At 41.5% G+C, this 19,754-nt stretch overlaps 1 protein-coding gene across 1 annotated transcript in view; it reads left to right on the top strand.

The window, feature by feature from the left end:
- The window catches only part of OSBPL10 (oxysterol binding protein like 10), a 706,762-nt gene that overhangs the window by 652,980 nt on the left and 34,028 nt on the right, over positions 1–19,754 (top strand). The window contains exon 11 of the mRNA XM_073630290.1: positions 7,962–8,115. Within this exon, the coding sequence (XP_073486391.1) occupies positions 7,962–8,115 (154 nt within the window). The remainder of the gene's footprint in view (positions 1–7,961; positions 8,116–19,754) is intronic.

The raw sequence follows: 19,754 nt of genomic DNA, 5'->3' as shown, positions 1-19,754 counted from the left end.
CCCCCAATATCAATACCAGATCTGAGCATGCAGCCTGGCAGGCCAGGAACAGGAGGGGGGGAGCGAGCGAGTGACCCCCCCCTCCTCCTGACCCATGCCAGTCCACATGCCCTCAACATGCCCCTAATTTTGCGGCAGGAGGCAGCGGAGCTGTCATTTGGTGGGAGCCTTTGTCAGGAGAGGACAATGGTTTTCCTCTGAAACAGCCGGTCCATACCTGGCGAAACTGGTTAGGCATTGTTCTTTAGTTGCCCAGCCTCTCCCTGGTCTTCCAACATGGACTGGTAAGTATGATTCACATGCATATATCCACCTTTCTAATCTTGGATCTGAGCCAATCTTCGCTACATGAAGTATAAGTAATAGCCCTGTTGTGACCACGTGGACTATATGGGCTGGAGCTATGGATACATGATTATTCATGTTTTGTAACATTTCTGTGTCTGTGGATTCAGTCCGCACTGGCATGTGAGAGAGGTGTTTATAACTCGATGAAGCCTACATTTGGTTATCTATAATAGGTCTGGATCCCTACATCTGAAGGAAGCACATATATTTTGTAGAATATCCTCCTCTGGACCACAGTGCCCTATGAGAACTTTGAGGGCATGGCCAGTATACTACTAGAGGCTTTCCGGTAAGTACTACCAATAGACTCTGGGACTTTGGTCACTTTTGAGGACAATATTCTTAGTGGATACATGAACTCTGACTCACTGGTCACTCTTGAGGACAATACTTTCAGCGGATACATATACACTTTGGATTTAACATCGTATTCACTGGCTCAGTTTATGAAACTACTGTATAGTTGCTTTCCATCTGGAGGATCACTAAAGTTTTACCCCAAATTATCTTTATTATAATCAAGAATATCAACATAGGACATCTGGCTGTTTTACACTGCTCTTCATGTACGTTCCAGCGCACTTGTGCATCTAGGGTGAACTGTGGTTTAGTAGCGGCTGGTATTTAATCCCATAGGTAATGCTGACAGCAGACTGAGGAAGAGGGCGTGGTACTGCTGCCGAAACACATATCCCAGAATTTCTTGTAAATCTGACAGGTCTCCTGGCAGTGTCTTTAGGTTACTTAGTGTTGGCTCCAGCTATCCTGCTCCTGATCTTAGTGTGGGGTTCTCGGCGGCTGCGGCGGTCCCCACTGTGGTGATCTTCATCCCTTCTGATCTGGATTCTCTCCTGCACAAACTTTCTCCTAGCTCCTACTACTTGAGACATGCCTATAACTGTCAAGTGTTTCTTTCAGTACAGTATATGGCTGCTTAACACCCCTGTCTCCCTCTTTTTTGTTTCTTTGATATCACATTCTTTACCTATCTCATCAAAACTATACAGAATATGTAATCGATTTTGATTATTTTTCATATAGGGTTCAGACCCATGTCAAGGCCCTAATCACACACGAACAGCAGGTGAATTAACCCCTCCTTCAAAAAATGGGGTGTAAACGACCCAAGACGGAATATTCATCTTGCTTCCAGCTTGAGTAACTTTTCTTCAAGATCACCTTTTCTTTGGCTTAAGTAGACCTGTTGGATTATCCATCAAGATCAAGCAGTCAGGTTGTGGATTAAGGGAATTGTGGTCTTTCAACCTCATACAAAGTTTGTACTTAAACTCATGAGGTTTGTGTTAAAACACCATTTCTTTTTGCCAGAAAGGTCTATAAGCAACAGAAAGGGACTGTGATTGTTATGGCGTATGCTTCTACATATGCTAACTTCTTTTTGGGGTTATGGGAGCAGGCGCTTGTATTTATGGAAAGTCTGGAGGGTTTTGCTTCACATATCCTATTGTGGGTGCACTTTATTGTTGATATCTTCATTTTATGGCAGGGACCAAAGGAAAGCTTTGAGACATTCATGGGACATCTAAAAGCGAATGACATGTTTTTCAAAAGTGAGATACAGAGAGATAGTATTAACTTTTTGGATCTTAAAATTACATACAAGGGAGGTTGATGGCACCATTAGTACCATCATATATCAGAACCCCACCTCAACAAATACTGTAGCTTATTCCTTTGGGACAGTAATTACCCCATCTCTCTCAAAAGGGGCATACCAACCGGGCAGTTTATGAGGGCTAGGCTGGCCACTGTATATATACGTCATTAGTTTGAAGGTGGATATCTCAGTAACGGCAGCAGCTGCTGCCACAACCGAGGTATCCATCTTTAGGGTCGGTGGTTCTGTTTAAAATAATGGTGGTCTCTGCGGTGGATTTGCTGCAAGATCAACGTTATCGGTGGTGGGAGAGGTGCCACCCCCCTCCCGCCGCTCTCCCACGCCCTCCGCTGCTTTCCGGAGCCGTCGGTAGCGGTGGAGGCGATTGGGACCGTTCACGTCTGTGGTATGGAGACGAGTGAGGGAAAGATGGCCCCCACCCGTCTCCATACCATAGGAGGGCGGAAGAAACGTCATAACGTCAGCTCCACCCATACGTTTTAAAGGCATTTTTTTTGTTGTCATTTTTTCAAAAGACAATTTTTTTTTTTTTTTGCATTTAAGTCCAAATATGAGATCTGAGGACTTTTTGACCCCAGATCTCATATTTAAGAGGACCTGTCATGCTTTTTTCTATTACAAGGGATATTTACATTCCTTGTAATAGGAATAAAGGTGATCCAATTTTTATTTTTTTTTTAAACAGTAAAAAAATAAAAAATAAATAAAAAATTTTTTAAAGCGCCCCGTCCTGATGAGTTTGTGCGCAGAAGCGAACGCATACGTGAGCAGCGCCCACATATGAAAACGGTGCTCAAACAACACACGAGGTGAGGTATCGCCGTGACCGTTAGAGCGAGAGCAATAATTCTAGCTCTAGACCTCCTCTGTAACTCAAAACATGCAACCTGTAGAATTTTTTTAAACGTCGCCTATGGAGATTTTTAAGGGTAAAAGTTTGAAGCCATTCCACGAGCGGGCGCAATTTTGAAGCGTGACATGTTGAGTATCAATTTACTTGGCGTAAAATTATATTTCACAATATAAAAAAAAATTGGGCTAACTTTACTGCTGTCTTATTTTTTTATTCAAAAAAGTGATTTTTTTCCAAAAAAAGTGCGCTTATAAGAACGCTGCGCAAATACAGTCCAAAAAAAAGTATTGCATTGACCGCCATTTTATTCTCTAGGGTGTTAGAAAAAAAACAATATATAATGTTTGGGGGTTCTAAGTAATTTTCTAGCAAAAAAACCTCTTTTAAACATGTAAACACCTTAAATCCAAAACAAGGCTAGTCCTTAAGTTGTTAAAGAGATCCTGCCGGATAAACCAATAGGTAGCTTTCGATGTGGACATTGCAAGGCATGCTCATTCATACCATCGATTGGAGTTTGTCAATCCCAAGAATGGAGAAATTATTAAGATTAAATCATTCTTTAATTGCAATTCAGATAGGGTGATATACGTGGCCGAATGTCAAGCAACTGGACGGCCACAGGTTGAGCTTGCTTTTATCCGGCCCTTGGGGCACTTTTCGTCCCTCTGATGCAAGACACTATTCCTCCCACTGACACCAACAATGGGGCATAATTCTTGTTACTGATATCAATAATGGGGCACTATTCCTCCCACTGACACCAACAATGGGGCACTATTCCTCCCACTGACATCAACAATTTGACACTATTCCTCCCACTGATACAAACGATGAGGCACTATTCCTCCCACTGACCCCTACAATGGGGCACTATTCCTCCCACTGACCCCTACAATGGGGCACTATTCCTCCCACTGACCCCTACAATGGAGCACTATTCCTCCCACTAGGGGTGCAACGGATCAAAAATCTCACGGATCGGATCGATCCTCGGATCAGAGTCACGGATCGGATCATTTTCGGATCAGCAAAAAAAAAAACAAAAAAAACAAAAAAAAACCACACAAATCTTGTTACACCCACCGGAGTTTTAGATTTAAAAGCTATTTTCAACACAAAACCGAGCTTATATGCATAAATACAGTATTTGTGCATATAAGCTCAGTTTTGTGTTGAAAATGGCTTTTAAATCTAAAACTCCGGTGGGTGTAACAAGATGTCCGCTTGCCCCCTTCTCACTCTATCATTATTGTACTGTGCAGGAGTGTGGGGTGTAGCAAGATGGCGGCGACGAAACGTCACTTCCTGTCGAGACAGCGGCCGCTTCTGCGTGTACTAAGATGGCCTCCGCTCCGGAGCTAGGCCGAAGCCGCGGCCTTTCCTATGGCTGAGGCCGAAAAGTGCTCCGCGGATCGTGGGTGTGCCGATCCACAGAGGGTGATCCGTACGGATCACGGATCGGCAACGATCCGTTGCACCCCTACCTCCCACTGACCCCTACAATGGGGCATTGTTCCTCCCACTGACCCCTACAATGGGGCACTATTCCTTCCACTGACATCAACGATTTGACACTATTCCTCCCACTGATACCAACGACGAGGCACTATTCCTCCCACTGACCCTTACAATGGGGCACCATTCTTCCCACTGACCCCTACAACGGGGCACTATTCCTCCCACTGACACCTACAATGGGTCACTATTCCTCCCACTGACACCTACGATATGGCACTATTCCTCCCACTGACACCTACGATGGGGCATTATTCCTTCCACTGACACCAACAGTGGTGCACTATTCCTCACCCTAATGCCAAAGATGCACTGTTTACCTCCACTGATGCCAGAACAATTTTTACTCCCAGTGGCCACAGTCCGACCCCCTTAAATTCTGAAGGACAGTAAACTGGCCTTTGTTTAGAAAGATTGGAGACCCCTGGCTTAAATCAAAGAACATTTGCTCTTGATAAAAAGTTACTTATGCTGGAAGCAAGATGGTTAATCCGTCTTGGGTCGCTTACACCCCATAGTTTAAATGAGGAGTTCACTAACCTGCCGTTTTGTGTGCGATTAGGTCTTTGACATGGTTCTGAACCCTATACTAAAACTATACTAAAAATAATCAAAATTGATTACATTACATATACTATATTGTTTTGATGATAGTGTAGAGAATAGGTAGAGAATTTAATATTAAATTGTAGATATTGTTAATGTAACATGTATAGATGTAAATGGGGGCTTTGGTACCTTCTTATCTTGCTTTGGTATAGAAAGAGGAAAAAAAAGTGTCTCCATTTTGTGATTCAAGAAAATGCAGTAAAGATTTTCTGTCAATTCACATTTTTACTTAAAAGTGTCATCACCTTTTTATTCATTAGCTGGCGGTGCCCCTTAGTGCCATGGAAATCTCTACCATGCATCTGCGCACGTGATGATCTCATGACATGCTCAAGATGATGTCATGATGCTGCGTGCGTGATGACTTCATCACGCAAGAAGGGGGGGAGCAGCCATCTTTGTTTACAAATAGAGGAGATTCATGGCAAAGCCGCCATTTTACTTCTGACTATGGGGTGAGTGACACACACACAACTTTTATCCTGACTTGACGCACCCCTGACAAAGCTCTCCATTTTTAGAGTGAAACATGTTGGGTTCTTGGTTTTTCTTTTCCACTAGTATGTATTGGTGTTTGGCGTAGCACATGTTTTTTTTTGAGGAGAGAGCTGGGGACTTCATATTTCTCTCAGCAAGTGGGCTCTGATCTAGTCTATGAGGGAAGTAAGCACAAGTGCTATTTGTACAGAGGCTGGGACAGTTGATGTGCTGTGCTTCAGGCAGCTCAGTAGTCACTATACACAGAGTAGAGCAGAAGCCCTTTTAGTAATTAGGGGCATATGTATGTAGCCCCTCCTGTTTATGTCTCTAATGATGGTTGCAAGCCCATCGGGCAAACAGAGATATAAAGATACCTGGACCAATATATGAGCCGTTATGCTAGGAAACCTCTCTGGATGTGTTGAGAGTATTTAGGAGCCCCTGTCTCTCTCCTTATGAGTAATATATATATATATATATATATATATATATATATATATATATATATATATATATATAAAGTTTTTCATACAGAAAAATATTTTATTGAAACCTAATAAAAGTTAGGTTTTAAACCGTGGCTTTTTGGTGTGTAGGTATACGCACCCTTGTTTTGCCCCTGTATAGTTAACCTCCACATAAGGGTATGCTAGTATTATTTTATATATGGTAGACTTTTTGAGTTTACAATATATCTGTGGAGGAGCAGCATTGTCACCCTAGGACAAATCTACACAGCCCCCCCCCCCCCCCATTTACCAAAACATAGAGGAGAGTGTTTCTGTATTCCTCAGAGATAGGTGGAAACAGTGTTTTTAGCTCACAACACAATTTGGGGCAGCATCAACAGGTAACAAAATTTTTCAATGGTATGTTTAATTAACAGATCAAATAATAAGAGACGTTCATTCTTAGGGTTTACATAGCATTTCTATACTTTTGTGGTATACTTACTTTCTAAATGTTGTATACCCTAATTTCCTTCAACTGCAAAATGGCAAAGCAGAAAAATGTTATGGGTCTCTGGCTTTCAAAAAAACAAAAAATTCTTACCAGTCCTTTGGGTAGAGAGAAATCAACCCTTGCATACAAAACACACCCTTTTGCTGGCCTTAGGACTTGTTTACACTTGCTTCAAAACATGGCTTCGGACATGCTTGGTTAAAGTGGATTTAACCCCTAATAATCCATTTTTTGCTACAGGTGAGCCTATAATAAGGCTTACCTGTAGCTACCCCGGATATCTCCTAAATCTGAAGCAATGGCAGGTACGTGTCGTTTGCTTCAGTGAGTGTGCCCTTATCAGCGGCTCCCACGTGCATGCGCGGGAGTGATGTCATCGCGGCCCCGGCCAATCACAGTGACGGAGCTGCGATACCCAGAAGTAGCTCCGGGGAGAAATGTCGCCGGCCGGTGCTGTGTACAGGCACCGCAGTGGGGGCTTCGATCTCAGGTGAGTATTACATAATGAGCTAATATGCTATGCATACTAGCTTATTATGCCTTTGTCTTGCAGGTCTTTTTTTTTTTTTCATGTGGGTTTACAACCACTTTTAAGGTCACTGAACGCCAGTCAAAGCACCTGTCACTAATAAAATGGTTGGCTTACAGTCCTGTTTACACCTTGCGTTTGCTTTTCTTTGCTTCGGCTTCGCTTCAAAAATTATACCCCATGTCACTTTAGTAGTGCTTCAAAGCGCCTTCAAAGCCTCTATAGAAGTCTATGGCAAAGCTCGTTGGAAATACCTGCAGCTTTTGCAAGGGTTTAATTCAGCTTTAGCTTCACTTTGTTTTCTAGAAATTGCAGGCATGAGATATCCACACACACCCAGGGCATCTGCCAAGCTTCATTAAAGCTTCAAAAAAGCACCACAAAGTATCAAAAACACATCAAAAAAGCATGTTGAAGAGGTAGGCCCTTTAATGGGTGTTGAAGTCGAAGCAAGTGTAAATGAGCCCTTAGACAGTTCGAATCTTGGCCTGTTGAGCAGGAACCGGATGAAATTCGAACCATGTATGGACAGGCTGAATGTACCAAGTTGATCTATCAACTTGGGTAGAGCCATCCTGGCAGATTTTGAATGCGATTATTGCTAGCGGCTGTTAAAGCCACTAGCAATAATCACTGTCTTCTCATGACGGAGACCCATGGATGCAGAAAAGAACTTTGCTCTGTGTATGGTCTGCTCAGTGTGTGTTTGCACCGATATCACAAGGAACATGCAGTATTGTTAAAAACAATTTCAATTAGCAGACATCAGTAGCACTTAGTATTTCATGCAGCAATCATTTTTCCAAATGTCATAGTTGTCAGCTATTAGTAACCATTTAAAAAAAAAAAGTTATTTAAAAATGAGAGCCAAAACTTATTTGAAGGCTATTATTTAACAGCTTACTTCCTCTTTGTGTTTCATTATACAGTAGTGCTATATATCCATCATAGTTTTAATGCATGTGTTATGCCATTTTCTAAAGATGTTTACATATTTCATGAAGTTTTTTTGTTTTCCTCAGGCGCATTTGGGAAAATGTCACCAATGCCCTAAAGTCAAAAAACATTGAAGCAGCAACCGAGCACAAACACCAACTGGAGGAGAGGCAGAGGGCAGAAGCCAGGCAAAGAGTATCCTCTAGTGTGCCATGGAATCCAAAGTATTTTATCAGAGAGGCAAGTATCATACCAAACTAAACTTCCTCCATTTGTTCTTTGTCAAACATTTTGCTATGCTGATTTTGCACTACAATGTAACCATATTACAGTGAGTTCACTCACGCTGTAAGGTTTCCATCCAGTTTCTTAGATGAAAGAGGGTCAAGATAATCAAGCAATGATATATGCAGCAGTGGAGACTTTGTAAAGAATATAATAAGGGGGGACATGGTGGTGTTTTTCCATTATTATCTCAGAAAATGGCTGTGCTGCACTAATAACTCATTGGAAAATAAAGTGCTGCTGCATCGAACATCTTTTACACTTTGTGACCCAGCTCTGTTTATGTAAGCGGAAAACTACTGAAGAGTTTACTGCTCAGATAATAGACTGCTACGGATAGGAATAGCGGAGATGTATCAAAGGATTACAGGCTTGTATGTTCATGTTTACTAAATCAGCTTGGTTATGCAAACTATCTTGTATAATGTTACAAACATTATACAGCACCGATTGTGTAACAAGGCTGACTTGGGAGGGTAGAATACACAAGGTCGTGTTCCTTTGCAGCATCCCCATAGTTTATACTAGATTTAAGTAATAAACTTATGATCAATGTATTGCTGTCTCTTGTTTCAAAGCCCTATTGAATTTTCACACCATTTTATCTCTTTATGGTTCTATAACCTGAAAGTTTTTATTTGTGAAAATTTTTTGCTTGGAAATGCCTTAAAATACATCCTTCTCTCATTAAAAATGCTTCTTTGTTGCTCTCCTGCTTGGGTGTTCCATGCTGGCATAGCAGAAAAGGGGTAAATAGAGAGAGTAAATCTCTGTAATGGGGGATCAGACAAAAAAAAAAACCCAAACAAAAAATTTTTACCAAAATATATTTGTGCGCTTGCTGAAAAAAAAAAATAAGAATAATTGGAAATATTACAAATCAATCACCTTATCCACTCAGTGAATATCAATAAATAACTAAGTGAAAAACTAAATTGTAATTGAAAATTAAGGACTGCTGCATGGAAAACACCAATCCGAGTAGGATGTAAAACAAACAAAATAAAATAAATATATTCCCAAGTGCGCTGTCCTCATACACTTAATGCATTGTGAACCAACATATCTTGTAATAAACGAAATACAGTACAATGAACATATCAACTCATATTCTATTTAAAAAATATATCATCAACAAGATCACATACAGTATAAAAAATGCTTTTTGCAAAGCATTTTTGGCACATTATATATGGACTTTATATTTTACATTTTATGTTATATGTAAACTTGATGATATATTTTTTAACTATGATATGAGTTAATTATATGTTCATTGTACTTTATTTAGTTTACAAGATATGTTGATTCACATTGCATTAAGTGTATGAGGACAGCGCACTTGCGAATATTTATTTCAATATTTATTTTAGCAGTAAAACCCAGTCAGGGGCTGTACTACTACTCTATGAAAAAAAAAGTTTTGCATTTAGTGACTCTTTAAAACAACAATGTCCGTCAGGCTTCCTATTACTGTGGCTTCATTTGTGCTGAATGTTGCCCATTCATGTTTAGGTTATCTCTACAGTGCATGTATTTGGCTCTTAAATGATCATTCCCACTGTACACTTGCAATCTGACTCTTCATATAGAAAATTATTGATCATACTTCTTTTGCTCCCCACCTGCCCACCACAATATTACTACAACAAAAAATGAAAACCAATAAATTGGAACGGAAGCAGTGCTTTCATTATTACTAGGTAGGCTATGACCCCATCAGCAATAGGGATAACATGTTTTCCCGATCACAAAAGTTACAAGAGACTGAAACCAACCCATATACCAGAAGACTGTCAGAGACTGCAGACATTTTTGACACACTGTACAAGGTAAACATAAATTATATCTGTTGCTTGGAAATGGGGGCCTGATTCAGAAAATAACCAGGAGCCTTCTGAACACACAGTCTATCCTTGCTAATATTTAATGAACAGTAATCATTAAAGAGTAACTCCACTTTTGGTGAGAAAAAACAAACCCCTCTGGGTGATGTACATCGCAGGAATTTTAACAAATCTTGTATGATTTGATTGTAGCCGTATTCGTGCAATTGTGACAGAGAAAATTGAGTACTGTCCGTGATACTTTTTTTATTTGCACTAACATACAATTTTTCAGGACAAGCTTTCGGGGTATGTCCCCTTCTTCAAGGTCCAAGCAGTACTGATTCACAAATTTTTAAGCAGAATGTTAAAGAAAAAAAAAAAAAAAGAGAAAAACAAACACATGCAAATCAGTGGTAATAAAGATAGCAGCAGAGTTAGTGAGATAAGACAGAGGGAGAGCTATAGAGTGAGGGGGGATACTAGTCACAGAGGGGGTCGAAAAACTTTAGCATAATGAGCAAAAATTTAACAAACCTTGTAGTAGATTCCTACCTTTTGTTGAAAAAATGGCTCTTTTTTCACTAGACTGACTGCATACATGTTCTGAATGGGAGGGTCTGTTTCATTATCAATCAGCTGATGTACTTTCTGTCCTCCAATGTGGAAAGCTTCAGTGACTGTATTCCTTTAAAAGTGATTAATGCTTGGGGAATATCTCACCAAAATGTACATTAGGGGGGCCTAAAGTCTGACTTGTATCATAGTGTAGACTTTGGGGAAAATTGGATGACATGATTGGAGACGATCACATAAGAAGGAAATTATATTTTTAGAGGCGTGAGTTCACCAACTGTGTACAGAATGCCTCCAGGTTGCCATATTGCATTGAATTTTACAGAAAATTCTAAAATTGCAGATTATAAAGGAAAGGTAATTTGTAATAGCATTAAATTGCAGCATTGCTTGTGTAGCAATTGTATGTGCTATATGAATTTTTTTATTTGCTATATTTTTCCACAAATTTGAAATTATCCTTTAACCAATGGAGGTTGGTGGTCCTAATCTAACTTTCTCCTAAGATTTTATATGCAGAATTAGCCATGATGTACAGGGCTCAGCATAAATGAGTACACCCCAACAGACTTGTCAGAAAACCTTTACTTTCCTTTCGGAATCAACATTTTCTATGGAACACTATTCTACAAAATATTCCCACAAATGCGGACCATAGATTGCAAACAAGATTTGTTAATTTGCACACGCAAAAAAAGTATTTTTCCCAACAAATTCATTCAAGGCCATGTTGCAAAAATGAATACACCCCAATGAAAGTCTTAGGAGCAAAGCTAAATTTTATACAGCAAAATCCTAATTATCAAGAATTCAACTACAAGTGAGTCAAATTATTTATTAAACAGGTGTCCAGCAGACAGGTAATTATAAAAGGACGTTACTTAAAGAAAACCCCTTTCCATTTCATGCTGTCAGCAATGGCACCACATGGAAGAGAATTTTCACAAGGCTTGAGAAAGAAAATATTTTTTTTACCCAAGAAAGGGGAAGGCTACAGGAAGATCAGCAAAGCTTTACTTATCAGTCAGAATACTGGAGCAAAAGTGATACAAAAATTTAACAAGGATGGAACTGAAAACATCTCACAGCGATGTCCAGGCCATCCATGGAAGTTAACACCTTGACAATAGCATCTTCTGATGAGAAGAGTTGAAGAAAATCGCCATGCAAGTTTACTGCAGTTAGCTAAAGAAGTAGAAAGCCAAACTGGGGTGATTGTTTCCCGTAACACAATACGTACACTTGCAGAGGAATGGCATGCATGGGTGTCATCCACGAAAGAAGCCTCTCCTAAAGCCCATGCACAAAAAAAGCCCACCTAGAATATGCCAGGGTCCATGCTGAAAAAGAAGACGACTATTGGGACTCTGTACTCTGGAGTGATGCCTACATTGAAACATGCGGCTGCTTGAGTGCTGCTGGTGTCGGGGAGTTGCATCAGTATCATGAATTTACAGATGTACTGCTCTATATTGAAAGAGAAGCTGCTACCATGACTCTGCCCTTGGTCGTCGTCCACTTTTCCAACATGACAATGCTCTAAAACACACATCTGAGGCCACTGTTGCATTTCTGAGGAAAAACAGGGTGAAAGTTGTTCAGTGGCTAAGTATGTCTCCTAATCTGGACCCAATCAAACACCTATGAGGAATTCTGAAGAGACAAGTTGAGCATCACTCTCCATCTAGCATCCAGGCTCTATAAGAGGTCATTCTTGAAAAATGGAAAAAACAGAAAACTCACCTTTCTGTAATTTTCCTTTCCTGACGCATCTTCATGGCAGCACACACACTGAGTTGTGACTCCGCCCCCACAACCTGACAGGATTGGTCAACTATAAATTTGAAGTTAAAGGCACCCCACCTCATTCTCTGTAACTATCACCTAAAGAAGGGTGGGATGCTGCGTGCTGCCATGAAGATGCATCAGGAAAGGAAAATTATGGAAAGGTGAGTATACAATTTTCCGTTTTCCTGACGCATCATGGCAGCACACACTGGGAAATAACTCGCCAGTGGGGTGGGTACAAGGAAAAAAGTAACATTTATTAAATCAAATAGCAGTAGAATTGGCCCGAATAACGGATCTTCCAAACTCTACTGTAGATAATTGGGCTGAGTCCACCCTATAGTGAGACATGAAAGTGTGCCTGGAGGACCAGGTCGCTGCCCTGCAGATTGTTTCCGGGGAAACCCTGCAATACGCTGCCCATGAAGCTGCCACTGCCCTCGTTGAGTGAGCTCTAATGCCTCCAGGTATCGGTAAATTTTGAATGCCATAAGTTTTTTTGATTGACTTGACCAGCCATGATACGATGGTGCGAGATGATGCCATATGGCCTTTCCTACTCCCATGAGGAATCACCAAAAGACTGTTTGTTTTCCTAAAGGAAGCTGTAGCATAATGCTAATGGAAGATTTCACGTCCAAAGCATGAGGTTGACCTTGATCATCTGAAAAAACTGGAAGATTGCTTTCCTGGCTGTAATGAAAAGATGTTGCCACCTTTGGAATAAAGTGGTCTGAAGGTTTTAATACTACCCCATCTGGGTAAAATACCATGCAGGGTTCCGTGATCATTAGCGCTTGTATCTCTGATACTCTCTTCACTTAAGTGATGGCGATGAGAAAAGTTAATTTCAACGTTAAGTTCCACAGAGAGATAGAGTCAGCTAGATGAAAGGGAGAATTTGAAAGTGAGTTCAAGACTACCGATAAGTCCCATGCTGGAAATGTTGGTCTTCTAGGAGGCCAGATTTTAACACATGCCCTCATGAACTGTATCAGAAGAGGATGAGATGCCCATCTGAAGCCCATCTTTGCAGATAATGCAGACACCTGCACCTTCAGGGTACTTGAACTTAAACCTTTATTTAGACCTGTTTGAAGAAATTCTAGAATCTGAGGGGCCTCTGGAGATAATGGATCCCAGTTATTCTGTTGAGCCATGGATGAGAATCTTTCCCATATTTTGATGTAAGTGGCGTTAGTGGTACTCTTCCTGGCCTGAAGTAAAGTAGAAACGACTTCCTGGGAACAGCCCTGTTCTAGGAGCCTATTCCTCTCAACTTCCATGCCATTAGGTGTAATCTCTCCAGAGCGGGATGGAAGAACTGCCCCTGGGAAAAGCAGATCCTGAGTCACAGGAATGGGTAGTGGGTCTTCTACACTGAGCTGCAGCAATGTCGTGAACCACAGTCTCCTCAACCAGAATGGAATTACTGCTATCACTAATACTGATGACTTCCTGAGTCTGGAAAGGAACCTCGCGATTAGTGGAGTCGGTGGGAATATGTACCCCAGATGAAAGTTCCATGGGTGAAGAAGACAGTCCACTCCTTCTGCTGATGGAAAAGCTGTCCTCGACAGGAACCTCCGACACTTGGTGTTCACAGGTGTTGCGGCCGGGTCAATATCCGTAGTTCTCCAAGTTTGGGTCAAGAGACTGAAGACTTGGTCATTCAGAGACCACTCATTGTCCGATAGGTATTCCCTGCTCAAACAGTTGGCTAGTTGGTTCTGAGTTGCCGGAACATACACAGCTTGTAGATCTGTCAGGAACAGTTGAGCCCACTCAAAAATGGGGTGAACCTCTTCCAATAATGTCTTGCTTCTGGTGCCCCCCTGCCTCTAAATGTATGCAACCGCAACCTTGTTGTCCATTCAGATTAGGGCATTCTTCCCCTTCAAGGATGATCCGAAAGATAGTAGGGCCTGAAAGGCTGCTCTGAGCTTCAGAATATTCAATACCAAGCCTTGCGCCTCAAATTGCCATTGTCCCTGGGCTGCTTGGTTCCGGTAGTGAGCCCCCCAACCTTCCTGGCTGGCATCTGAAGTGATCACTTCTGGCTCTGGGGGAACTATGGGTCTGTGCCTCCTGAGGTCGAAGACATGTATCCACCACCAAATTGATTGTTTCACACCCTTGCAAATGGAAATTGCCTGAAGCACTGTCCTCATGTGCCACTCTGCTCATTGGATCATTGGCAGAGTGGATGACATGGAACCCAAGACACTCAAACAGGCTCTGGTCGGAAGGGATGCCGATGTTATCACCCTCCTGAACTTCCAAATTAATGGATCTAACTTCTCCCGAGGTAATTGGACCCTGTTCGATAGGGTATTCAACTCTGCTCCAAGGAAGACCATGTTCTGAGTTGGCTGAGTTCTGGAGTGTGGCAATTAGTATGTCGCGATGATAAATCAAGGTTTCTTGACTGTCTGCTAGGAGCACAATGTCGTCCAGATAGTGATGCAGCCTCAGACCTTTCTCCCTTAGAAATGCGATCACAGGGAGTAGGGTTTTGGTAAAGGTCCTGGGTGCGGAAGAGATGCCGAATGGTAGGCACTGAAATTGGAAGTGCTGATGATCGATTGAAAAACGTAGATATCTCTGGAAGGTAGGATGAATAGGCACGTGTAGGTAGGCATCCAATAAGTCTACGGAAAACATCCATTTACCTAAGTTTATTGTTAACAGTATTGACTGGAGGCTTTCCATCTTGAAGGCCTCGATCTGGATTTTTCTGTTTAAACTCTTTAGATCCATCACGGGACACAGATCTCCGGTTTTCTTTTTTTATCAGAAATAGGGGAGAGTAATAACCCAACCCTTGGGATGTTGGAACCTCCAGGATTGCTCCTTTTTGTAACTCCAGCACATATTTGAGCAGTACCTTCCTCTTTTCTGGGGATGACGGTAACCTGGTTGATTGAAAGTGATTTGCTGGTAAACTGCCTATGAACTTCCATCAGTGCCTATGTCTTATTATGGAAAGTGTCCATGCATCTACTATATGGTCGTCCAAACCTGTTCGAACTCCTTGAGACTGGCTTCCACTTTCACAGGAAGGACGGACGTACCCTCAAAAAGATTTCTGGTGTTCCCCTGCTGGGGTGGTCTTGGATTTTTAAAGCCTCAAAAAGGAAGACTGAGGATTCCTCCAGGTTCTTTTGAACTCTCTCCCCGGCCTATATGTCTTCACCTCTCTGTACCTTTCCGGAAGGTTACGCTTGTAGGAAGGACCTTTTTGTGGTTTCGGTCTCCTGTCAGACGGGATCAATCCCGATATTCCTCCAGTCACTTTAGAGATTGCTAAATCCAACTTAGAACCGAAAAGATTAACTCCGTCATAAGGAATCTTGTATCATTTGGTTTTAGACGCTACGCCCGCTACCCATGGTTTGAGCCATATGGCTCTCCTTGCCATGACTGATGTCAGCATGGCCCTTGCAGAAGATCTGATGACATCAACTGAGCTTCAGCCGCAAAGTCACCTGCCAGCTTCAGCTCTTGAAGGAAACTAATGATCTTCTCTTGATCGGCACCCTCACGTACAGATTATTCTATGTTGGCGGACCATCCAGAAATCGCCTTGCCGACTGCTGCTGCAGCAACTGCAGGCCTACAAGCACCCCCTGCTGTGCAGTACGCTTTTTTCAAGTCTAAGTCAATTTTATGATCTAGCACATCACGAAAGGTTACTGCGTCCTCTATTGGTAAGGTGACGTGTCTTGCGAGACGCATCAAAGAGGCATCAACAACAGGTGGATGAATCAGTGGTTTCACATTAGGCTCCTTCAGGGGATAAAGTTTTGCCAGCCTATTATTGAGGTTAGACTTTTTGTATGATCTTTCCCGCTCATCTTTAATGAGGTCCTCCAATTCTTCTATGAAAGGTGAAGGATGCCGACTCTTTTTTTAGATTGGGAAAATACTTCTGGATTTTATGGGGAGCTTCTTTAGCTTCCTCCCATCCTATGTGGCCTCCTTCACTGATCTTACGAAGGGCTTGACCAGGGTAGAATCAAAACCTGTAGACATCTCTGGATCTTCAGTCTCTGAAGATGACTCTGGATCCACAGAAGGAGTGGGAGCTACAGAAGACAGGCTTGGGAGTGCTCTGTCTGTCTCAGGGGCTGATATCTCCAGGATAGTTTCCCGAGCAGATTCCCTGATGAGATCAGTTACCTCTTTTGCGTCCGACTCTTTCTCCCTGGTAGCCTCGTTAAAGCATGTGCGGCAGGCTAATTTGTCTGGCAAAGCTGGAGCTCCGCACACCCAGCAAGCGTTTGCTGCAGGGCAGGTGTGATAGCCCCTGTGGTGGGATGGTGATGACCTCCAATGAGAGCGACTATGCCGTGAGTGGCGGTGATGAGATGACGACCTTGTGCGGCTCCTCCTAGACCTCCTATGGCTTGAGGCATGGCTTGAGCGACCTTGATGCCTGGAACTCTCTGATCTTGACCTGGATGGGCTGCCCAAAAAAACGCAGCATTACAGGTCATGCACTCTTTTTCCTCTTTAGTACTTACCATAGTAAGGGACACCTCTTACCTTACAAGCTGAGGGTGGTCTGCTTGGGCAGTGGTCTCCATGACAGTAAGCGGGTATAGTATCTACAACAGAAAGGCTGATAAGGAAGTGTAGATAGAAAAAGCGGTAATAGAGCAAGGTTTTGAAAGTCTGCAGGACCGCCAGGTGCGGGCTGGGGACTTACCTGAGACTGGGCTGGCAGCAGAGATCACAAAATCCAACGTAAAGTGTTCATCTGTGGCTGACAGCAAAACCGTCAGAAAATCCAGGATTTTTAAAACTGGCACCACCGTCGCACCAGAAATGACATCGCCGCGCAGAAGCGATCCGAATGGACCCACGCCATCTTGGAAGAGGGCAAAACGACCGGATTGGACGTCTCCTTCCTCCGACGCATGCGCAGATTGCCGGAACGAACACGGCCACCATGATGGAGAGGCACAGCCTCCCAAGGAACTATACAGTCCAGCATGGCAAAAAACAAGGAAAAACAGCAAAAAGACAGTACCTGAAATGCAGGAAGAGTAAGGTAGGAGACCACTGCAACAAATAAGCTTATTTAAAGCTTGTATATGCCAGATGAAATGCCCCTGAGACCACCAGATTTCTCTCCATGAAGGCTCCTTTACAGACTGAACAGGAGAGACTTCCAGCCAGGAGAGGCTTAACCTGGTGGGGCGATTGCGGTAAGAGGCGCGAAGTCCAACTTCAATCTTGTCAGGTGAGGAAAAAAAATTATAGTTAACCAATCCTGTCAGGTTGTGGGGGCGGAGTCACAACCCAGTGTGTGTGCTGCCATGATGTGTCAGGAAAGAGAGATTTTGCAATATGTTGCCATCTTCCATGCCTAGAAGACTTGGTGCTGCCCTTACAAGTCATGGAGGTCATACAAAATACTAGATGTAGTAGTTTTTGTTGTGGGGTGTATTCATGTTTGCATCAACTAATTTGAGTAAAACTGAAGATGTTGAAATCTAAGTTATATTATTAGCCTTACTTTCATGTAATGAGCTAAAGAAATGTTCTATTAAAACTCAGTTTTGTCAAAGTTTTGGAAATTTTTCTTGTGTTTATTGAGCTATTGATTAAAATCTTACTTTTCAAAAGGGGTGTACTCATTTATGCTAAGCACTGTGTGTGTTGGTTTGTTGTATATAGTACACATTACAAGTGTTACCATAAGACAGTTTGAGGTGCTAGGCACATCTAACTGCTCAGGCCCTTCTTTAAACAAAAACAAGAAAACCTGCCCATGTAATCACAGTAGTATAATATGTAAGTTTGCATGTCCTCTTTGTGCTTGCGTGGGTTTCCTCTGGGTGCTCTAAACTGGCCCTATATGTTTATGTATGAATGTGAGTTAGGGACCTCAGATTGCAAACTCTTTGAGAGCAGGGACTGATGTGAATGTACAATATACAGAATGTGTAAAGTGCTGTGTAAATTGATGACGCTATATAAGAACCTCTAATAAATAAAAAATAAATACCATTTTGAAAAAGCACCACATGCCAGATTGCCCATTTTGTTTAAATTACATGGTAAGAGTTGAAATAACAGAGGTTATGGAACTGATTCCAGTTTTCAGGGAGACATTTTAGGTCCCATGCATATACAGTGCTGTACAGAGATTCAATGAGTTGTATTACTCTACAGAGATTCATTGAAGATTGATACTCCTTATAGATTCACTGAGTTCTGGTACTCTACAGAGGTTTCCTAAATATTGATACTCTGCAGGTATTCACTGAAGTTTGATATTTTACAGAGATTTGTTAATATTTGACCTGGAGTTTGAACCAGTAATGATAGACAAAGCTTCTTTATATATGACGGGTTCCATCGTTCATGTTTGCAGTAATGGGCTCGAAATTATGCTTCTAGATTTGGAGTTACTGCATTACGTTATTTTTAATAGAATTTTTTTTTTAAATTATGCAATATTTGAAATAGACACTCATTTCTGGAACACTGTCCTGATATAAATTGAGAAGCCCTGTACTTGGATAGATTTTTCAGCAAAACAAGAGTGTTCCAAAGTTTTCTTTTAATCGAGACCTTTTTCACTATATTTCCTTTTTACATTTTTGTTCGGCAGAGAAATCTGTTTTTTAATAGACAGCTATGCTGTAGTTTAATCACAGACAGTAATTTACTCTTGGCCTTTGTGACCTCATTATTATTTTTATGATTTCTCTTGGGAAGGCAAAGCAAGATGGAATGCTGATTTTTTTTTCTTCTTAGTTTTCATTATTTCACTCACACTGGGAGAAACCTAATCATTGTGCCGTGAAGCTTTTTCGTTACTTTGGTTAAAGAACCAACACCTTTTTTTTTTTTTTTTTTTTTACATTGCAAACCTGTTCTAACATTAGTTTGATTGTATTGTGCAAAGAGGAGAATAAATATGAAACACAACTAAAACCATTCAAAAACGTGTTTGATTAAAGTAGATGTAAACCTCTGATATGAAATATGAACAAAGCATATCCCTCTATAGTGTGTACTTGTCTCAATCCGGAGCACTAATGCCGCGTACACACAAGCGGACTTTTTGACCGGAATGGTCTGACAGACCAAGTCTGGCAGACAATTTGACCGTGTGTGGGCTCCATCGGACCTACAGCGGACTTTTTTGGTTGAAAATCGGACGGACTTTAGATTTGGAACGTTTCAAATGTTTTTTTGGTTTTTTTTTGTTTTTTTGTTTTTTTTTAATTTTCTATATTTTTTAGTTTATAAAATACAAAATAAAAAACTTAGTGGTGATCAAATACCACCAAAAGAAAACTCTATTTGTGTGATTTTTTTTATTTCATTTGTGTATAATGCATGACAAAGCAATTGCCAGTTAAAGCAGCACAGTGCTGAATAGCA

Source organism: Aquarana catesbeiana, linkage group LG05 (genome assembly GCF_042186555.1).
Source record: "Aquarana catesbeiana isolate 2022-GZ linkage group LG05, ASM4218655v1, whole genome shotgun sequence".
NCBI classification, from domain to species: domain Eukaryota; kingdom Metazoa; phylum Chordata; class Amphibia; order Anura; family Ranidae; genus Aquarana; species Aquarana catesbeiana.
This window is presented reverse-complemented; position numbering and strand designations above follow the sequence as displayed.